Source organism: Zonotrichia leucophrys, chromosome 4 (genome assembly GCF_028769735.1).
Source record: "Zonotrichia leucophrys gambelii isolate GWCS_2022_RI chromosome 4, RI_Zleu_2.0, whole genome shotgun sequence".
Classification (NCBI taxonomy): Eukaryota; Metazoa; Chordata; class Aves; order Passeriformes; family Passerellidae; genus Zonotrichia; species Zonotrichia leucophrys.
The window spans coordinates 4,911,954-4,934,193 of record NC_088173.1 but is presented as its reverse complement, the minus strand read 5'-3'; the positions used below and the strand labels follow the sequence as shown (position 1 = coordinate 4,934,193).

At 41.6% G+C, this 22,240-nt stretch overlaps 1 protein-coding gene across 14 annotated transcripts in view; it reads left to right on the top strand.

Annotated features, from left to right (window-relative positions):
- The window catches only part of APBB2 (amyloid beta precursor protein binding family B member 2), a 166,029-nt gene extending 144,107 nt beyond the window's left edge, over window positions 1–21,922 (top strand). For 13 of the 14 annotated variants that reach the window (XM_064710303.1, XM_064710312.1, XM_064710308.1 and 10 more), the window contains 6 exons: window positions 14,142–14,256; window positions 14,831–14,918; window positions 16,017–16,100; window positions 16,598–16,713; window positions 17,486–17,665; window positions 18,284–21,922. In XM_064710303.1, the coding sequence (XP_064566373.1) occupies window positions 14,142–14,256; window positions 14,831–14,918; window positions 16,017–16,100; window positions 16,598–16,713; window positions 17,486–17,665; window positions 18,284–18,451 (751 nt within the window). In that variant the 3' untranslated portion in view covers window positions 18,452–21,922. Of the gene's footprint in view, window positions 1–6,138; window positions 6,223–14,141; window positions 14,257–14,830; window positions 14,919–16,016; window positions 16,101–16,597; window positions 16,714–17,485; window positions 17,666–18,283 lie in introns of those variants that run through there. The other variant, XM_064710314.1, reaches the window with a different exon arrangement.
- Window positions 21,923–22,240: the final 318 nt, after the last annotated feature.

The window sequence follows — 22,240 nt, the reverse complement described above, 5'->3', positions numbered from 1 at the left end:
CTTTCCTTAAGCACCTCCAGGGACAGTGACTCCACCACCTCCCTGGGCTGCCCATTCCAATGCCCCGTCACCCTTTCTGGGAAGAAATTCTTCCTAAATGTCTGACCTAAACCTCCCCTGGTGTAGCTTAAGACAGTGTCCTCTTGTCCTACTGCTGGTTGCCTGGGAATATCCAACCATCCTGGGAATATCCATCCATCTTAAATGGTGCTCTAGGGATCTGGGAGAAAGGTGGCCTGCTGTTCGACATTCTTTTCGTGCTTCCTCTTCCAGAAATGTGTTTGTTGTCCCTAACATGCCAACATGTCCTCATGAGAGAGAAATGATCTGCAGTATATTATTGAAGATGTCTCTGGTTTACACCAAGAGAGGGGACACCTGGAGTGGCCGTGTGCTTCAGGGGGGCTCTAAGTGCACCCACTCTTTAATCTCAGGTTTTGAGTCACTGAGTGTGGGCAGATAAGGGAAACCCTGAAGGAACAGCAAAATGACCAGAGGTTGCTTATTTATGGAGAGGACTTAAGAATAATAAGGAAGCAAGCCTGGCTGTCAGATACCAAACTATGAAACTTTCATAGTTTCATGGCTAGATGTGACATTGATACCTGACAAAATAACAAAAGCCCCAGTAAGTGGAGCTGACTGATTCAGAAAGTCTGTACTCGAAAACAAACTCTTCTGGTTTTAAGAGTAAAATTTAGTCTTTACAAAACGTGGATTTGTCCAGGTGCCTATTTTTTTTAATTTTAAAAATAGAATCTGATTAGGTTGTAGTAGGTTTCATAATATATAATTAGCAACAGAATGCCAGATCAAGCCATCAATTTTTAAGCAGACCTCTTCTTCGCTACCAGTGGAGAATTGCTTAAAAATTGATGGCACAATCTGGCCCACAATGAACAGGAGATTCATGCAGAAAGCATTAGTTGTAATTCTACTCAGTCTCCATCCTGGTGATGGCAGGGACCCAGAAACTCAAAACCAGCCTGCTGGAATAGTCTGCAATTTCACTACTTGTTGGGAGACAAAAGGCTTAAGGACTATTAAAAAAAAACCAAAAAACAAAACCAAACAACAAACAAACCAAAACAAAAAGCAAAAACCCATACACAAACAAACAAAACAAAATAAACAAAAAACTGTACCAAAGTCTTAGAAAAATCATAAACCACAACTATTTTCCTTTCATTAAAAGAAACTATTTTTCTTATGGCATACAAAAGTGAAAGACATAATCATTCTGTAAGCACCAGGAGGCTTTCAAATGCACAGAAATTTAGGTTGTTTCCTTTATTTTTTCATGTTGTGTTGTTGAGGTGTAACTACATTTTACATAGGGATTTTGTTGCATGAAGTGCTCCTCGACTTTGTAATTACAAATTAGAGAACCAGAATAGGGCCTCTTCTGTGCCTCAGAGGATGTGCTCAGGCAAATACGTGTAACTGTAAATAAAGATGAAAGGCTCATGCAATGGACTGTAATTTTTAATCAAGTTAAATATGTTTTACTCCATTAAAACTCTACGGTAGTTGACAGCAAAGGCATTTCAACTGGTTGTTATCTGTTAGGAAGAGAGATGGTCAGGGCTGCTGCTGGTCTGTGTAGTCCCATGTGAAAAAGTTGAAGGACCATGGAAGTTGCAGGGCAGACCTTTGTAGCTCTTTATGGTATAGTTAACACATGGCAGCCTTTTTTTTTTTTTTCTGATCTGCTTAAAAAAGACAACTGAGGAAGTTGCAGTATGCCAGACTCCAGGGCAAGCAACAGGAATGAAGAGGTGTGAAGTGTTAACCTGTCTTCACAAAGTTAGCTGAATGCATCAGTCACAAAATGCTTGGGCTGCAGACCTCTGCCAGGTACAGGGCATTAAACTCCTTTTTCCCAGGCTTATATGCAGTGCAGTGCCACACTAAAACATCATCCAAGCATGAGAACATCACCTTGATACTTAAATACCTTTCTGGAGGTGACAAAACCAAAACTTGTCAGATGTTTTGGTGTGATCTGCTCTCCATCCCATTGTAGTCTTACAGTGGCCCTTGCTGAAGCAGAAGACACAACAGTAGGAACTGTGGAGTATTTGGAGCCCAGCACAGCTCCTGCTGTCCCTGCCACAGGGTTGGATGCGTGGGGCACCTGCTGCTGAGGCTCTTGGGCATGTTATTTCATCCCTGCCAACTTCCTTCTTCCCTCTTGAGACATTCCCATAGGTTGATCATCTGCATAACACAGCATCACCATGTCCATCAGCACAGACATCTCACATCTGTGCTTGGAGGTGCTTCTGTTACAGAGCTGGGGAAAAAAGTTTCCCTGGAATGGACCTGTAACAGGTCAGCCAGAGCAGCCTCCTGCCCACACCTGGGCAGGGTTCAGGATTACCTCAGAGCCACTTCAGGTTGATATTTATAAGGCTCCAAGAGCAGAGTGCACAGCCTCTTACAGTATATTTCTCTGGGTTTACCCACTCACTTGGCAAAGAGACTTGGGTTTGCTCTATTTTTTAAACCCTCCCATGAGCAAGTGGGACACATGAATTAGATCCTGTCCCATTTCTGTGTCCCCAGGCTAAACAAGCCCACCTCATCTCCAAGCTAAACAAGCATGGCTCCTACAGCCTTGGTTGCCCACAGTTGGGCTCACTCCAGTTTGTCACTCTCCATGGATTGCTGAGCCCAGACTTGCAAGCAGAAGTGCAGGTGAGCACCTCATGAGCACCATGTCAAAGGGTCTTCATTCACCTCTCAGTGAAATCTCCATCATCCCTCTGCTTATGGGGTGGGCATTGCACATCAGTGTCAGCCCCCAGGATTTGCATCAGTCACTGATGTACAAATCCTGGCACTGAAACAAGGAATGGTCTTGTACTCAAGCAGTGCCCCATCAGTTACAGCACTCTTTGGGGACTCCGGAGGAAAGCAGGGACCAGGGAAGCAGGTGCCCTTCCTGCAACGCTCTGTCCCTAAAGGCACTAATCAGAAAACAGCCTGGAATAAATGAGCCTGGCAGAAGTGATGGGGAGGAAGGCACTGTTAGCACCTTCCCTGGAAGGCAGCGTCCTGTCAGGGTTTGCTCCTTTCTCACACCTCTGCAGGCTGGAAGGTCGTGGGCTGTTTTTCTTGGTCTTGGCCTTTTCCCCTCAGAAATGAATCTCAAATCCTGTGTAGCAGCCCTGACACAATTTTCTGGGGATTGTCTTCCCAGGTTATTGGCAGGCTCTGGCTTGACCCGTTTTACCTCAGTCAGCTTGGAAAGGGATATGTAGGGCACCAAACAGAAGCATTTGTGCAGCTGCTCTTGCTGCATTTCTGGCACTTGGAGCAATCAACAAAATCTGCCCCTTGAACTGAAACTTTCTGTATCTACTTTTTAGCCTTGGGGTGGTTTTTTAAAAATTTGTTTATTTAAGTTTAAAGGTAAATTATTCAACCAGATTTGAGCTACTAGAATGTAAAGAGAACACAGGCAAATAGTCTTTTATATGAAAATGATTAATGAATTACAAGGCACTCTATGAGAAGTTGTTGGCTTAATTGCAAAGCAGTAATTAACTGGTTAGAAGCAGGAGGTAGCGTCCCCTGATTCATATGCATGCCACGGCAGCCAGAGCCCCACTCATTTCTCCATGCCTGAGGAAGTCCAGCAGCTCAGCTGCTTGTTTTTCTCTCACCTTCCTGAATTTCCTTCAGTGCTCATTTCTCTGGGCTGGCAGCTGCAGCGGTGATTGTTCTGTCCGGTTGTATCTTGCATAACAATTGGGGAATTAACAGATCTCCCTTTCAGAGTTTGCTCCAGCAGGTCATGTTTTGTGTCTCTAAGGCATTCCTTTTCCTGTCCTCCCTTCAGTATGTTGTGTCTAAGTTACAGGACAGTTTCTCCAGTATAATGCTTTTTCTGAGAGATGGAAATCTCTGTTTGTCTACTTCATATAAAGTCAGTGATTAATGGACAAAGAAAATCATAAATGTTTACTTCTCATACTACCTAGAAACACTGTGTTTTCACAGAAAGTGAGAGTGATACTGCTTTTTCAATTCTGATTTTCATATTGGCACTGACATATGGTATTAATGGTGTTTAGGTTTGAAAGACTTCCAATATTTGCAACGTTGAGATTTTAACCCTTTGTTTTATAAAATGTTAGCAATAGTTGAAGTGCTTGCTGATTCTGCAAAGCCCAGCAGAAAGCCCATGGAGCTGAAGCAAAGGAGTGAGGGGAGTATTGGCAGGGGAGATCGACACTGGTCTCCACTGGATATTGAAAAGGGGAAACTCCCAGGTCAGTGCATGACAGGAGTGGAGCAGGGCACCATGTGTTTCTTCTTTACAATAAAGCTAAGTTTCATGCTTCTGTTATAAAATTTCTAGGAAAGTCCATTACATTTGTAATATAGATAATTTTTCCAACTTGGCTGCTTTCATAGAACAACCCAGATTGGAAGGAATGTGAAAAGACCACCTGATCCAGCCATTTATGGGAAGGGTAGTCTAAATGAAATAGTCTAGCACACTGTCAAGTGAAACCTACTGTGATGGAGCTCTGACATGTGCATGGAGAGGTTGTTGCAGTGAATTCCTGTTGGTCACAAGGAGCCACATGGAGATTATTGCAAGGGACAGGGGGTACAAAGTGCAACAGGAGAGGTTTCTTCTCAACATGAGAAAAAATTAAATCTCTAGCTGCATGCATACACATCCGTTTTGGACAGATGAATTAGGGAACCATATGCATGTTTAGCTAAAACCTGCCTTAGAAAACTTCTGTTCATTCCAGATCTATTAACCAAGCCATTTCTAAGCAACAGATCAATTGCTGCAAGCTTGTTGACACGAGATGTCTAATGGGAATTGGATCCCTTCCCTTCAGTGTGATCTGACTTTAATGCTAGCCTTATTACTTGTTACGTGATGATTTTTCTACTCCACTTCTTTTTTTTTTTTTTCTTTTTTTCCCCAAGAGTCAGTTACAAGCTGGAATGATGTAGGGTCCCACATTTTTGCACACAGTGCATGAACCGTGCTGTGATGCTCACTAGAGATAAGCCCTTCTTAGAAAAGGGAAGTTGTGAGGTGCCTGCAGGAGTCAGGAGTGGGAGAGCAGGACTAGGTAGCTCTCCTGAGAATGGCCATTGTCCCTGCAGAGACACTGTGCCTTGCACACAGGGATGTCCAGTGTTTAGGGAGAGGTGCACAGAATCAGGCAGCAGCCCATGTCCTTCCCCAGCCCAGCCAGCCCTTTGTGTGACATCCCAGGGAGCTGTGCCTTCCTCACAGGACAGGCTCCAGAAGCACACCCGTGTCCCTGGCAGGGTTCCTGGTGGCTGCCATCACCTGGAGGGCTGCAGGCTGTGGGAGGTGCCAGCACCTGCGGGGAGCCTCCTCCAGCCCTTCAGGAGGCAGGCAGAGCAGCTCTGGGGACAGGGAGGGGACAGAAGGGCAGCCTCCAGCCAGGGAAGCTTGTGCCTCTCCTGTCTGCCTTCTCAAAGGGATGTTGGTTAAGGCACACCAAGGTCAGTGGTTGCTGAAGTGTTCTGGAAATGAAGGTGTGTGGTGATTTTATACATCCTGGCTTCAGTTCAGTGCTCGTGGAAGGTTGTTCCCCAGGCTGTCACTTCTTCAGGGTGCAACTTTCAGAGCACCCTAGGTGACCTTGGGACATGAGCATTTGAAAGAGGCATTTAAAAAACTGATAGCAATCTTTCTTCTCTTTGAGTTTAAACCATGTAAAGTTTGCACAACCTGCTTTCTACTCTTTGAGTTTAAACAGTGTAAGGTTTTGCACAACCTGAAGAATTATTCTTGTTTCTTTTGTCAGTGTCTGCTGTAGAAGGTGTTATTTTGGATGAAGGAAGGTTCATGCACTTTCTGTGTCTATTTATACTTTCTGCATACTACTTCCCAGAGTTCTGTATGGTATTTTAAGCTTTATTACCTCCCACTGTTGATATGTCTGCACTGCCTCGCTGAATTCAGCTGATGCCTCTTGGCTTCATTGCATGTTTACAATACAAAGTTCAGAGCAACAAGATTCAATGAAAAAAGGTGTGGAGAGGAAACAGTGGCCGTATGCTTAGAAATGCTGTGCTACAAACAAACAGTGTATGTTACACGTACAGCACTTTTCAGCTACCCTCTCTTATCATATGCTGGAGCTCTGTCTGCTTGAGTGCTTTCTAACTTGCTCTTTCTGTTTCTTCATGCTTCCCTGGATTCAGAGAGAGGTAAATTATTTTCATTTTTCCATTTTTGTGTTTATCCTTCTGGCATGCACTGAAAAATGTTGTATTGGTTTGTTTGTATCAGTGAACAGAAGCTCAAGTTAAGTGAGTAAATTCATATCTGTCACCTTTTCAATTTGCTGTTAACAGAATTGTCCAATTGATACTGGCTGTTGGTTGTTTTGGGGTTTTTTTTCGTCAGGCCCTCTAAAATAATAGGAAAATTTAAAATCATGCAGTGCAGTGGGTCTTAGTATTTGCTTCTAGTCTTGGGATTAAATTCAGATGATGATGTTTTCTGGAATCTGAAATACAAGACAGTGTTAAAATCTCAACTTTTATTTTAAAAATTGAAAAAAACATGATCCTGAGAGCAGGGGATTTAGAGCTAAGTTTAGCAAGTTTTTAAAAAGTAAATGTTTATTTAATATTTTGGTATTTGTTTCCAGTCTGTCTGGGTTGCCTGCCTGTATTTTAAGTTTGATGAAAAGTTGTCCCCAGTCGGTTTGATTTGTTTGGATGTACAAAGGATTGTTTGGAATTCTCCACAATGCTTCCTGTTTCATGGCAGCACAGACACTGAGGCATTGTAGTCAGGTGCTTTGCAGCACAAGGGCTGTAGCCACTCCAAAGGCTCTCAGCAACAGAATTGCATCCCTCAGATGAGATCTGGGGTTTGTTTGCTCTTCTAAATTGCAAAATCTTGAAAGTGGGACTGGGTGGAAGGAATGTGCTTTAGAGATTCACACCATTCCTCGTGTTTGCCTTGTGGAATATAATGAGAATGGTTTCCAGGCCTGACTCTTTTTTTAATCAATTCTTCAGGCAGTGTTGGCCTAGGGAAATATTTGAACTTTCTTGATTATGGCTTTGCAGTCTAATGTAGGTTTCATGCATGTGGAGAGCAATGATGCTTCCAGCCTAGCACTGGCAAAAGTGTGCTTCAAGCAGATTGGTGTGTAGTGTCTGTGCACAACTGCTGTGTTCTCTGTCTGAATAATAAAGAACAAAGGAGAGCTAGGAAGCCTTGCTTATAAAACAAATCACACTGGAGAAATTAACTATTCTGCTGTAGTCTTCTGTCTTCAGTTAAATCTGTTATGGAGCTTTGAGCATCTCAACTTGATGTATTTCCTTAGTAAATCTTTAAATATTCCTTTTAAACAAAAGCCCGTGTCTTCCAATTAGATCTGGAAGACAGAAGCATTGTCAAAAATATCTAAATACTAATTTGTCAAAGTCATATTTACAGGATCTGCTGCAAAGAGGCTGTTCAGAGGTTCACAGGCATAATAACACATTCATTTACTTAAAGGGAATTCAGGATTCATCACACTGGCCATCCTGAGGAGTTAAAGCACCACTTTACAATGCTTCCAGGGAAAAGCAGCAGCTATAATGGTCTTGACAAACTACCTCATTTGTGTGCCTTTTCTTTGAAAACTGCTGCAGAGGGTAGGAAGGCAGCCCCCTGCCCATGCACATTTTAAAATTATTGTGAAGTAGTTAAGGAAAATACCAACATTACACGCTGAAAAATCTGTGTTGGCCAAGTCAGTGGCCAGTGATTTTTCATACTCTCTGTCCCAGAAGTTCTGTCTTTGTTCAATCCATCCATAAAACAAGCAGAGGTCTGAGCTACTGATTGACTTTTGAGTCTGCCATGCCTGTGTAGCAGTGGGTGAGCAGCAGTGAGCCCTGTCTGAGCCAGGCCCCAGCTGGATGTGACATACTGTTGTCTGAGCCTCCTTGGGCTGCCAGTCCTGCAGCCTCTGTTCCCAGGGCACTCCCTTGGTGGTGACCATGGCACATGGGACAGACTGTCCTCCTTGCCATGATGGTGGTGCTTTGGCCATGAGATTGCGAGGTGAGGCTGGGAAGGAGGACCGACATGGGACATACATTTAAGCTGTACAATCTGTACTGTTGTCTCTGTGCTAACAGAGCTCATGGATCTGGAGAACTGCACTTGGCCATGACTCCAGCTGATGCAAACCTGTGGCCCTTTGCAGGAATAGAATAAACCCTTGGTGTAGAGAGGGAAATGCTTTGTAACATCTCAGAGCCACCTTGCATGCTGGTGAGGCTGCCAGGGCTCCTGTCCCCTGGGCACAGGAGGAGGTGGCAGGCAGCACTGAGACCCTGAAAGCCCCTCTGGGAGCAGCTTTTGCAGCTGCCTAAGATCAGGCTGCAGGAAGAAAATCGGAGTGAAAGTCGTGCAAATGCTTCAGGCTTGGAAGCGCTGGGCTCTGGGGGGCTGAGCTGGGTATCAGACCTATCAGCTCTGAGAGAGTTTGAACAAATTTTGGAAGCACACAGAACTGTGGTGATGATAAGACATCAAAGAAAACCCGGCAGCTGTGAGTTTTAGAGCTGCCAGATTAAAGCCTCTGAGAATCACACAAAGTAGCCGTAGCTCCTCCTTCAGAGTTAGCAAGTGACATTATCAAGGAATGAAGCAAACAGCCTTTCTGCAGGGGATAATTTGCCCTACAAACTTTATGCTTGAATTAGAAAAACAAGCTACACTCTGTGAATGCCAGACCATTTGAGGAGAATTTATTTAAATGCAGAACTGATGTTTTGCTGCAAGGAAATCAATTTTCAAATTGTGTAAAAACTAAAATAAGAAAAGCATCCAAAAAGTCTCCCTCCCTCTTCTTGGGGAGGGCGTTTTAACTGCTTGGATCCAAAATTCATCACCAGGGTAATGTCATGGTGGCCAAGTGTGCTGTAGCTGGAGAGTAGCTAAAGAGGTGGAGGAGCTCTGTGAGGTGGAGCACTTGGAGTGAAGAAAAAGGAAAGGTTTTAATGTGTGTTTAGGGTTTCCAGCAAAAAAAAAAACACAGGGAAAATTCTTTCTCTCCCACATCACTTCCAGCTCTCATCACTGAGGGGAGAAGGATACATGTGGCTACTGTATAACAGAAATGGGAAGGAGAAGACTCTTGGGAGTAGTTATTTTTCTTCCTCCTCCAGATTCTGATTCCAGAGCGTTGGGTGTATATTCACCTGGAGAAGGGGCTATGAGTTTCATTTGGAACAGGTAGAAGTGGTTTCACTCTGTATTTGTCTGGTATCTGGTAGTTGCAAGGTCCTCAGTAAATCTTTTACAAACACATTTTGCAGTGTTTGTGAATGCTGCTTGTTTCATCTAATTATCATTTTCTTACCTTTGGATTTTTTCTCCCTAACTTTGCAAGTTCCTTGGTGGGACCATAATAAAAAGACAAGTGAACTGAACAGAGTCACAAACATTATTTCAGCCATAAGCCATTCTCTCCTTTCTCCTATGTGAACAAGAAGCCTGGATAAAAACCTTGAAATGTTAATGCAGAGGATTTGTAATTTCTAACAGATATTACTGCAGGGTTTCTTGCACTTCATCTGCTCTGCCATTCATGATACTAGAATATTTGTGTGTCATGGAAAAACCCACCTGAGGATGGTCCTGATGGCATTACATTTGCCTGCTTTTGTCACCTGCCTCCTCTCCCTTCTCCTGCTTTTCCCCTCCTCTGCTCCCACAGACATTCAAGCCTTGGCAGGGATGGCAGCCCCCTGCCAGGTGCCTCTGACCCTGCTCTGCAGCAGAGGTGGCTGCTCTCCCTTTGTGTTCCGTGCTCTCCTCAGTCTCTGGTGAGCTGTTTGCAGGAAAGCAAAGGGAAGCCTGGAAGTCACAAGCTCAGGAGATGATTTCCCCACAGCCTGGGGTATCTGTTCCCTGACCCTGCAGTCACAGAATCTGTACACCAGTTCAGAGAAATCACCTCCTCTAGGCTATTCTGGATGAATTTCAGTCAATTTTAAGACAAATCCAGAGAATATAATTTTGTGGTTCAAGGATTCTTGTTACAATTTGTAATACATAAATCTGGAAGGAAATGTACATTTTCCTGCATGTGTGTCATTTTAATGTAGGTGTTTTAAATAGCAGCAATTTAATTTTATTGAGAAGAGTAAAGAATTTTGTTGCATACTTTAAGGCTAGAATGTTAGGGGTTTTTAACCAAAAGGATTCATGCAATTCTACATTCTTCTACAGTCTTTTGAAGAAATAAGTTTAATGTGAGAAGGTAATGGAGGATGTGCTACTCTTCTAGGCTGTTCTTAATTGGGATGCCTCCTAGGACTTTACCCTAATAGTGGCAAATGGTTATAACTGCTACTCAAACAGGACAGCATTAGCATAAATTGCTTTTAATGTGATTATATTCATCCAAGGTTGAGCAGCTAAGTGATGCTTAGCCAGGTGTTAAATAGGTATGATTATCTAAGGTTTAGTCAATGACTGTAGGCATTTGCCAATTAAAGAGAGTAAAAGAGCAAATAGAGATTTAATTCTCTTCTACTTAGCACCTTACATTGTCTTTTCAACTCTCAAAATTGCTTTTTAAAATGTCTTTCTCTAGTTCTGTATTCTTTCAAAATAAATTACTACAAATTTTTAACTGTTTAGCAGAACCAGTCTTACCTAGTCTTGCACAAAGTAATTCTTATCTATTTTTTTCTTTTTCTAGCTTTTGTCCAGATTACTGATTTATATCCAGTTCCTATAACTGGAACGTTATTAGTGGACGATGTAGTGTGCAAATGATTTTTTTAAATTTAAAATTACCCTCTATGCAGCACTTCTCTATAATCCTGTATCAATTGAAGTGTTGCACTTCTGTTATGAAATTTTAGGAGTATACAGCTTTGTTTGCAACATCATTCTCCCACTAAACACCTTGCTGCTCATCCCACTGATTTCATGTGCACACCCCCCCTATTGAGACAGAGACTCATCCAGCTGGATGAGATGTGATGTTAACCCTGTGCTGGCTCTCTGACCAGCTGTGGGCTTTGTAATGGCTTTTTCATTTCTTTTTTTGCTTGTTTTCCTAGCAGAATGTAAAGATAGGGGAGTGGTAAGAGGAGGCATTTGCCCTTTTCCATAAATTTCTATTGCAAACACGTTGCTCAGCACGTCTTCATTATCCCAGGGGCCTGTTGCACATAAATCTCACTTAAATGTTAATCAGCTTCAAGTGAGCTGCAGTCAAATGAAGGTTTATAGATGAAGCAGCCCAGAAGGGATCTGAAGTGGAGGAAGTATCAGAGACTGGTCTTCTGCCTTACTTGGGATTCAGCGCTCTGGACAAAAAACAAGCTGTTCCATTGTGGTCCTATGTAGGGAAACACAAAACTTTTCCTAAGTTTTATTGTTGCTGTAGGAAGCAGATACTCTGAAATCCTCAGAAAGCCGTGCCTTTCTTCTCCAAGACCAACCATGGAGCTCTGCTCTCTGGGTGCCTAGAAATGCCTGAAGGCTCCTGCTGGCAGTGGAGGAGCCAGCTGCCACCAGCCAGTGCCCATCCCCAGGTCTTGGCTGCTGGGCTGCCATGCAGGGCCACCCATGCAAGCATCTGGGTGACTTCCATGGATTCATGGCATCAGTGGTACTGTCTGTGCACTGCCAGAAGGGGGAAGGATGGTTTGTGTGCTAATTCTGATTGATGATTGGGAAACTGATGGTGCTGGCAGGGCTGAGTGTGATGTGGTACCACAGGTTTAGAAGAACTCACATTTCATACTTTGTCTCAGTAGATGCAGGCCCTGATTATCTGAAGCTTTATGAATATTCACAATCCATGAGTGTGATTAGCTGGATTACTTTGTTCAAGCTGTTCAGGCACTTCAGGTGAAACACTGGTGTGTGAGGCTGCAACACCACCACCAGGGTTTTTTTGGCTCTCTTGCTTGAAACTGCTCTACTGGCTGGTGTTTCATTTATTTTTGTAATTGTGTTACACAGCCTTGTTTATGACTGCATACCATCACAAGCAGAAATATTTACAGAGGCTGGAGGGGCAGGACCCAAGCCTTGCATGCAGTGCTGAGGTTTGGGCCAGGTGGTCCTGGCAGCTCCTTCCCAGCGCCAACCACCAATCCCAGGTGGTTTTGATATGGCACATTGTTTCATGTTTTTCCCGTTAACTGCAAGTTTTTCATAGGCTGCAGGTGATCCACACCCTCTTCTCTTGGAGTCCAGCTAGGAGTCTCCAGCCTGCTTTTGATGAGTTAAGTGAGGAGGAAACCATTCCAAAGCAAGGCTTGGCACATGTCCAGATGAGCCAAAAGCACCGGTCTCTTTCCAGGAGCAAGATTCCAGCTGAAACTCAGCATCTTGCAGTACACAAAAAGGGAACAACATGCAAAAAGCTCTTGTGGCCAAGAGACTTGGGGAGGAAGCCTTGGGGGCATCTTCTGTAACAGACAGCACCTTCCTGGATTACTGCCGTGTGATTTGTCCTGCAGGTCACCATCAGCTGGGTGTAGCTGTCCCGAAGGATTCCTGTGTCTCACATTCCTCTCCAGGGCAGTGCTGCAGCCAGAGACAGGCAGGGCAGCCCATTCTCCGTGCAGGAAGGGCTCAGGGGAAGGTGCTGCCCCACTCCCTGATGTGTGCCACCACTGCAGGCTGGCATGCAGGGGGATGCAGAGGGGCCCCCAGCTCCACTGTGTTTCTGCTTGGTGCTGTCATGTGCAATTGCTTTCAGATCTCATGCTCCGACAGGTTTGTGTAGCTTGGGGGTTTTTTAAATATTATTCATCAGGCTTCAGGTTGCAAAGCACTTAGATGGAGCAACCACCTGTACCTGTTGCTGAGCAGCCTTTATATTGCAAGGGCTCATGAAGAGCAAAATGTGCCATTCAGTTAGGTACGGGCACAGTACTTAACTGCAGGACAGGGTCTGTGTCTTGTACAGAGCAGGAAGGCCAGAAATCCATTTGCCACAGTCACTGATTCTCCCTGGATAGCTTTAGTGTAAAATTCTTCAATTCCTGGAGCATTTTAAATGAATTTTAAAATTGGCCATCCATGGTACATTAAACCCTGCTCAGAATATTTACAGACTTTTATATACAGAAATACTTTAGTTTATACTAGGCCTGTGGGTTAGGAATATCCCTCCTATCTCTTCACCACTGAGAGCTTTGCTGGTAATTTTTTATATGTAAAACAGAAAGACACTGAAAAGGAATTTCAGCATAAGAGGCTGGAGCAAAGTCCCAGAGAAATCTGAAGGTAGCAAGAGGGACACAAAGCAGGAATGAGCTGTGGTTGCTGGGAGGACATGAAAAAGCAGAGGTGCAAGACCAGCAAAGAGGGAGTCTGGTATAGCAAGGAGGGCAGCTGGGCACAGCCAGGCTTCTTCCTGGCTCAGCTGTGTCACTTGGACTGTCTCAGAAGAGCTCCAACTCCTAAGCAGCCTGAGAACAAATAAACCTTGTAATGGCACTTCCTTCATCCATGCTGTATGTGCTGTGGTGACTAGCTAATACAGTGCAAAAATCCCTTTTGTAGGGCAGCTTTATTTAACTTTTGAAAAAATAAGGTCAGAAATTTAGGGCAATTAGTGTGAGCAAAGCTCAGCAGGTTCACATCTCCCTTATGCAACCAGATCTCTAATTACTATCTGCATATTTTAAGCACTTTATACACTTTGAAATATGATTTTTCTCTGACTACAGTGTTGTATGCTATTTCTTGGGGTTTTCTAGCAGTTAAGAGCTGCATATGGTTTCTGTCTTAATATGTAATTCTCTCTCTACTTCATCTTCAGTAATATATTTGAGTAAATTTTGCTGTTTATTTACAATTGCATTTGGAATTACAGGTTGTAACTTGAGTAAGTTGCATGGTTAGGAAACCGTAATGAACTGTTGAATTATATACATTAAGCTTTTGAATTATATAGATTAGATATGTGTTTCATGGTTAAGCAGTTTACTACGTTTGTAGACCTGCTTTGTGGAAGGTATGTATTTTGTACCTTAAGAGCTGAGATATACACCTGTTAAGCTGAAGTAGGATTTGCAGTTTTGGAAATACAATTGATTTTAATGTTTTGTGTCCATTTATCTTGTTTACACAGAGACTTTGCTTACGTGGCAAGAGACAAGGACACCAGAATTCTGAAATGTCATGTGTTTCGATGTGACACACCTGCAAAAGCCATTGCTACAAGTTTACACGAAATCTGCTCAAAGGCAAGTGGATTTAAAATCAGCTGCATTTGTCTGTTCAGAGGTCCCTGAGCCTTATACATGTAATAAGCAGTTGTGTGTAGTGCTAGTTTAGTTTATGTAACTGGCAACGAGAAACAGTGTAGAAAATTTGTAAGGGAAAGGATGCAAATGGATGGGAATTATGGGAGAGTGGGCATTTACATTTGAGGAGGATGATATGTGCCTTTGATTTGACAAGTGTGTGTAGAGGCCAAAGGCTTTCCTGAATAATAAAGAAGCTGCAGGTTCAAAATGGAAAAAGAACACAGAGGTTCAATTAGTAATAAACAATGATGTTAAACTCCATAAATAAATCAGACCTTGTCTGAATGGTGTTAATCAATGGTATTATCCTGCAGGACAGAGGAAATCAGTTGCTAACTGTTAAAATTATTAACTGTTAAAACTGTTATTTAAAAAGAATAACCCTCTTAGTCATGTACTCTCTGACTTATTTCAGATTTTAGAAATAGGGTTATAAAATGAGTAGATTGTAGTTGCTGCTGTACTATATATATATTTTTTTTTAATGCTGTATTATCACTGTCTTCTTCAGATTATGGCTGAACGGAAAAATGCTAAAGCTATGGCTTGCAGCTCGTTGCAAGACAGGACAAATGTCACCCTTGATGTTCCTCTGCAAGGTACTGTGTGTGACAGCTAGTATCCCCCTCAGGATGGTCCTGTTTTAGATAAGTTTTGTTTCTGATGCAGATTTTGACAAAAATGGAGCATGTTGGGTAGAGAAGTCAGGAGTGTATTCCTGATGTATCTGTAATATAATCTATTATATCATTAATCTATAATTAATGTATCTGACTGATTGTAATCTGTTCCTGTATTACTTTAAGTATTTTTCTTGGTTATGGCGACAGTTATGGACTCCTGCTCAGTTATGTCAACTGGTGCATTTCCTCTTTTATTTTGAAATGCAAGTATTTCAAACACAGTCATACTTATTTGTGGCTACTCAGGATATTGTCTTTTCCAAATCAATACCTCCTGACTTGAGACTGCACCAGTTGGCCAAATCTTCCTTAAAACCAGAATATACTCCAGTTACTCACTTGGATTCAGAAGTGCCATAGGAGTACTCCTCCTAGGTTTCAGCATCTATTTTAGCAGCTTCTGAGGCAAGGGTGCAAGTGCTGGGATGTCATCCAGCTTTTGCACACTTTACTGCATGGTAGAAGGAAGTTGCCTTTGTGTGCTGTTGTCACATCTTAGTAGCTGCTGTTTTGAAACTATTCCAGGAGAACAAATATACTTTGCATTAGCTTTTCAGAAAATTATATGCCTCTGGATCCACCAGTTTGTACTGAATATCTTGCTCCTAATCCATACATCAGCTTGTGCAATAGTCTGTGTAATGTGTTCTGTTCAGGCAGTAGTATTGATTACTTGGAGACTGTGTTTAGCATATTAGCAAGGATGGTATTAAAGCAGATTTTACATAGGTGTTGTAGTGAAACTTAGGTCTACACATCTCAGAGACCCATATTTTCTGTGGTTTAATATGCCAGCATTATAATGTGATTCTATGCTTAGCACAGACCAAAAATTCCTTTAGAAATTATTGAGGCTTGTTCTTGTTAGAAGGAATAAAAATTTCTTTAAATCAATGCAATACCTTCAGAGTACAATTAATGGGTAAACAGTTTTATGTTATTGATGAAATAAAAGTGCTTTTTTTTTCTGCTGTGAATGCCGATTAATAGAAATTGACTTTTGTTCCCATGCAGTAGATTTCCCAACACCAAAGACAGAACTGGTACAGAAGTTTCACGTCCAGTACCTGGGCATGCTACCTGTAGCAAAACCTGTGGGTATGTAACACTTCAGTGAATTCCAAAGTTCCTTGCTTAAACTCTAATGGCTCATCAACTGCCAGTGCATGACTTCTGGAGGGTGGCACCTCTTCTGTTTCAGTCACATGAATCAGGCATGAAGACATCCAATATTCAGGGCATCACATGAACATGTGTTTTGCAAACAGGGTATTCTGGGAGCTGCCAAGAAGGCAGAGTTTCTTTCTACAGCTTTCTCTGAATATGAGCTCTGCTGCTAATGACAAGGGCCCTAAAGAACTGAAACAGTACAAAAGCTAAACAAGATGCTATCCTGGTTTTTTTTAAGCCAGAGGCACCTGCTTTGCTCTTCCAGGTGGAGAAATACAACTTCATAATACCTTCTTCCATTATCAAATTAATTTTAATAAGGAATCCAAAACAATCTGTTTTCTATACTGCTGTGTAAAGATAAAAAAATCTGTTGTTTTTTATGTATATATTATTTTTCAGTGTTGCATTTTATTCTTTTTTAGGAATGGATACTCTGAACAGTGCCATTGAAAGTCTAATGGCTTCCTCTAGCAAAGATGACTGGTTGCCAGTTACCATGAACGTTGCTGATGCTACTGTCACAGTCATCAATGAAAGAGTAAGGCAGACTCTGTTCTTTAAAACACAATTAAAATTATATGAGTGTTGAAATCCAGGAACACAGAAATGCTAGTAGGGTTAATTTAAACTAAAATTCATTTGTTTATTTTGCATTTTTTTTCTTTCCAGAATCTGCAGAGGCTATTAATGCTTATATCAGCTCCAGCTTTATTTATCATTCCAAGCATGTTCTCAGAAATAAATTACCATAAATATTCATTAGATAATTAAATTCAGTGTTTTCCTTTCTAGGAATTTTGAGCCTAAAATGTTGTAGGTTAAGCCCAAAGTAGTAGCAGTCCTAAATTCCAAACTGCATTTGCCTTACTCTTGGTATGGATGCCAAGAGTAATATAAAAATCTGTGTTACAGAAGAAAATGTAGAGCATTTTCCATAGAGTTTAATACAGTGAGACTTACGAATGCTGTATTTTATATATGTCTTTTGATGAGGTACTAAACCAACATCTCTATAACACACCAGTGATAGGGGAGCATATTTTGGAGTCATTATACCCATGTACCCATGTTGTTGGTTTCTTCACAAAACAAGCAGCTTCCAAAGTGTGCAACATTTTAGAATTTTGTGGTAATGCTCAAAGCCTCAGTGGCAGCCTAGAGGGAGAGATCCAGCCCAGGCCTGAGCATGCTTGGGTCATACAGATAAGAAGGAATTACAATAATGTATCAGGATATCCTCCCATTTAATGAAAACTGCAAGTTCCGCAGAGCATGCAGCAGTAACGCTGAACCCTTTGGTTCCTGAGCAGAATGAAGAGGAGGTGATGGTGGAGTGCCGTGTGCGGTTCCTGTCCTTCATGGGGGTGGGCAAGGACATCCACACCTTCGCCTTCATCATGGACACGGGAAACCAGCACTTTGAGTGCCACGTGTTTTGGTGTGAACCTAATGCAGGCAATGTATCAGAAGCTGTTCAGGCTGCTTGTATGGTAAGTAACCTTCTTCAAAGGCATCTAATAGCACTTTAGATTTTCACTGCCTCCATAAATTAGCATTTTTTCAAATTTGTAATTATATTCATTTCAAGACAGAGAAAAGAAAGATAGAAATAGGAATTCATATTATGATTTAATAAATTAAATATTTAATCAATTAAAATCCAAACATCTTAATGTTTAAGCACCAGCTTAGTGAACAGTGCCCCTTTAATTATTTTCCCTCCCAACCTCTGCAGCATCTATGTAAATTACAAATCTTTTCTTTCACTACCCAAATTATGTAATGCCAAAAAAACATTTTGCTTGGATTCATGTTATGAAATCCAGAAAATAATCCTTTTTCAAGAGTAACTGAACCCAGGAAACTTACTTTTCAGTTTTAAAATGGGTATTTATATGATTTACACCAATATTTGTTGTGTGCTAATGGACAGTTTCTGCCCAAACATTGACAGACCAATTTCCGATTAACTTCAGCTGAGCTTTTTGCCACAGCCAAAGCAGATGTAGCAGATGTTTGACTAATGAGAAAATACAGAAGTGTGTTTGAAGTGGTCAGGAAGTTCCTTGCTGCAGAAATGGTTTCAGAGTGGCTTTGCTCTGTTGCAGCTGCGGTATCAGAAGTGCTTGGTAGCCAGACCTCCCTCACACAAAGTCCGGCCGCCGCCGCCGCCCGCAGACTCGGTGACCAGGAGAGTCACCACCAACGTGAAAAGAGGAGTCTTGTCCCTCATTGACACTTTGAAACAGAAACGCCCGGTGCCCGAGATGCCGTAGCTGCTTCCGAGAGAAGGCTCTCCCACCAAGAGACTGAAGAGAGCCTGGCCACACTGGGGCCAATGAACAGACCACGTCTGCCCTTCCATTGCAGCTGCTGATGCTTCCTCTTCAGAGAGTTCGCCCCATGGAAACAATGTTACACACGCATGTTCTCTCCTTCCTGCCACCATCGCCTGATATGAAAAGAAGCATGAATAATTTTTTTGCTGTCAGTGAGTTACATCATGGGCAATGGAAGGTCTGTTTGATTGTAAATACATGAACTTTACCTAAACTCACACAAAAAAGAGAATATGGCCACGTCCCTCCCAGTGAACTCGTGCTAAAATCCTTGGAGTGAATGATGCCTCAGTCAAAAATTTCACCTTCTTGAGCTGGATTTGTCATAAACCAATCTTAAATCCTTCAGCACTTTGCTCTGTTTTCAACACTGGAATAGGTATCAAGTATTAGCTACCATTGAATTACTGTAGATTAAATACCAAGTTTTATTTTTTACAGAACTGCACCTGTTAGTTTTAAATTGTTTGTCAGCATTGGTCTAGCAACTACTTTAACATCTCCCTGACATGTTTTTGAATCGTAGTGTCATGTCATCTTCTGGTTACACATTATGGTCTTACAGAAGAATTTTGTTTGAAACCAAACCAATGATGAAAAATACAGAAGTGTTTTCAGTAATTGAGTTGCAGGGTGATCCAGTGAAGCTTTTAAGCTTTAAACATACAAATTCAATTGCTGGCTGTTAAATTTATTCTCCTAAATCTATCATTAATTCATCAAAAATAATTTGTTTCATGGAGGGCTCAAACTAATCAGGAATAAGAAGAAGTAGTTAGTGATTTTATTCTCTTACAACTGTTATAGAGACTAAACTATTCCATACCTTTTCTATACAAGTGTTTGATGAAATGTTCAGTTCAGTGTCTGGTTGCATAATTCCCCCTTTCCCTTGGAGTTTGTTGCTGAATACTTAGCATGCCAGAAGAACAATTACATTTCTTGTTATTTAAAAAACTTCCTGAAATTTATTTTACTTTCAATGCTCTTGTAACAAAATAAGAAGAGAGTTGTTTTTTAACAGGGTAGTGTTTCAGGTAGTACAATTGGATTTCACTGCTTTTGCTCCAAAGACTTCATCTGATTGATTTGCTTTACACACCTGCAGACCCTCAAAATCAGCCCAGCATTGCCCTCAAAATTGTACCTCAGGCTGATTTTGAAATGCATCTTCAGTCTCTTTGTCATCTTCTGTCTAAACCCGCAGATTTGTACAGATTTTGGAACATTATGTTTAACTAGTGTTAAAAATGTTTTGCCTCCATTTATAGCTAGGTTCCAAACTGTAACAAGTCTGCAAATCTTTGATAAAGGAGCATTGGCAAAGTTTTTGTTACAATAGCTCTTTTATTTTAATATGCAAGAGACTGTTATAAACAGACTATTTTCTTTTTTATTTCCTTGTTTGAAGAAATTAATGACCACACCTGGCAAAGTAACTTAGAAACACAACAGGAAAATAATGATGATTCAAGAAATTTCTGTGCTGAAAAATGCAGGAAAATCATTACCAAACTCAGTGTGATGTATGAGCTAGTGTCAGGTGAAGGCTGGCTATGCAACTATTGTAATTAAATTTAGCTTTCTACAATACCCCCTGAAGAGCTGATCCTCTGAGGATCTCAGATCTCTTCATGACCACGATCCTGCACCTCGGGCACTGAAGCAGCGCTTTCCCCTCTCAAGGCTCACGCTCTTGCCACCTCCTTTGCACCCCCTCTATTGCCTGCACAGCTGGAGAAGCTGCTTGTGCTGAGTGCACCGGGAGGGCTGGAGGGGAGGGCGTGCAAACAAACCCGCCTGTGGCTGAGCTGAGCACGGAGCCAGAGCACAAAGCATGGGGATGGCAGCTTGCATAGAGCTTCTGTAGCTCCCAGTCCTGATCCCAGCCACCCTGCTAGGAGCAGTGTAAAACTCACTTCTAGCACAGAATCACAGAACTGTTTGGTTTGGAAGAGACCTCAAAGGTCATCTCATTCCAAACCCTATCAGAGGGCACTTTTCACCAAAGCTGTCCATCCCACCTGGTCTTGAATATTTCCAGGGATGACTGCTCTCAAACTGTGGTGGCTAACAGGTACCCTTAGGTAGGATTGTGAAGTTAAAAGTTTCCTTGTTCATCCTTGTGCTAGTGATTCACATTTTATTTTATTTTATTTTAAATTAAATACTTTGACAGTATCTTTTTAAAGTTCCTGCTGACAATGTCATGATTTGAGATTGGCAACTGTTGTACAGCAGTGAGTTAATTTTAAACAGTATAATGGAATTTTTTCATTGCATCTGCACCATGCTGATTCTCCCCAAGAGAGATCCAGACTCTCTTTAACTAAACCAACACTTGGCAAACAGCAGAGTAAAGGTTCTACATCTGTGTTGTCAAGGCTATAACATCTGGTTAGCTTTCATTAGCAATGGAGGCAACTGCAGGCAGGGCTGAGAAGACAGAAGGGTATTTGAAAAGCTGTGCATCACTCGCCCGTGTATGTTTTAAAGGTTTATGTCTGTTAACAAAATGCTGTTGATTTTGCAAATATTTAAGTAGTGTGCTTGATGATTTGACTATACGTGGCCTTTTTGCTTCAGTAGAGCTCCTAATTCTCCAAAAGATTTAATACACACCCAGGTGTTTGCAGAATCAGAGCCTAATATTGCAAAGCCTATTATCTTTTGTTTCACAATATATTCAGACACTCTTTTTACCATGGCCAAAAAAAGTATGTATGAGGTGTGTGTGTGCGTTTTTGAGCAACTGCAATTGTTCTAGTTGATGTTATAGCAACCCTTCAGTTATCTATGCATTTTTTATAATACCTAGTGATTCTGTAGGCCGGCAGCCATGTTCACTATGCCTTGTATGTCTGATGCCATATTCTAACTTAACCTGTTAAATACAGCTTAAAATATTTTTATTTTATTTATTCTATTTTTACTGAAATATCCTGCTTTATTATGTTGATGTATTGTCTTTACTGGATGTGCTCTTGTAACATTCTCCACTCTGTATACTATAGGTTGCCTAAAAAAAAGGCAGGCTTTGTAATTATTTATAGTCACATTTTTATTGAAGTCTGTAGATGAATCATGTAAAGCAAAGCTAATGTCGTAATTTTTTTCAAAGCATGTAGTAAGTTAGAGGTATCACGTGTCAGTCAGTCATGTCATTAACACACCCCCTTGCAGAAGCAAGGAGATTTATATTCACAGTCAATGACTAATAGATGAAAGCCTTTCTTTTGAAATCTGTAGTGCTGGCTGTAGGTTTTATTTAAGCCATTTACAGGGGAGCAAGGAGGTGTGGGAGATGCAAGGCTATGGAGGCCACCTACAGGGTGGTTAACTGGGAATGACAAAAATAGCACAGGAATAGCACAGAATCCATTCACAATAAAACAAGGTTTAGTGATATATTTCCTGTGCAGAGTCGCTTGTACCTACAGAAATATTATGCCCTTCAGTGGCAGAGGAACAAAAATTATGGAGTATCTAATAGCTCACACCCAGGCTGTCACTAAGGGTTCTACATTTCTTAATTTTATCAAGCATTTCGTAGATCATTCATCATGGAATCTAAAAGTGTTAGTACATCACCCATGGAAAAGAGAACATTCTCATTTCAAGAGCCATTATGGGCACAGCATTTCAGCATTACCCCCAAATGCATTACTCCTTTCTTGGGCACATTAATTTACACATTGTCACATGTGCTGTCCCATCAGCCCATGC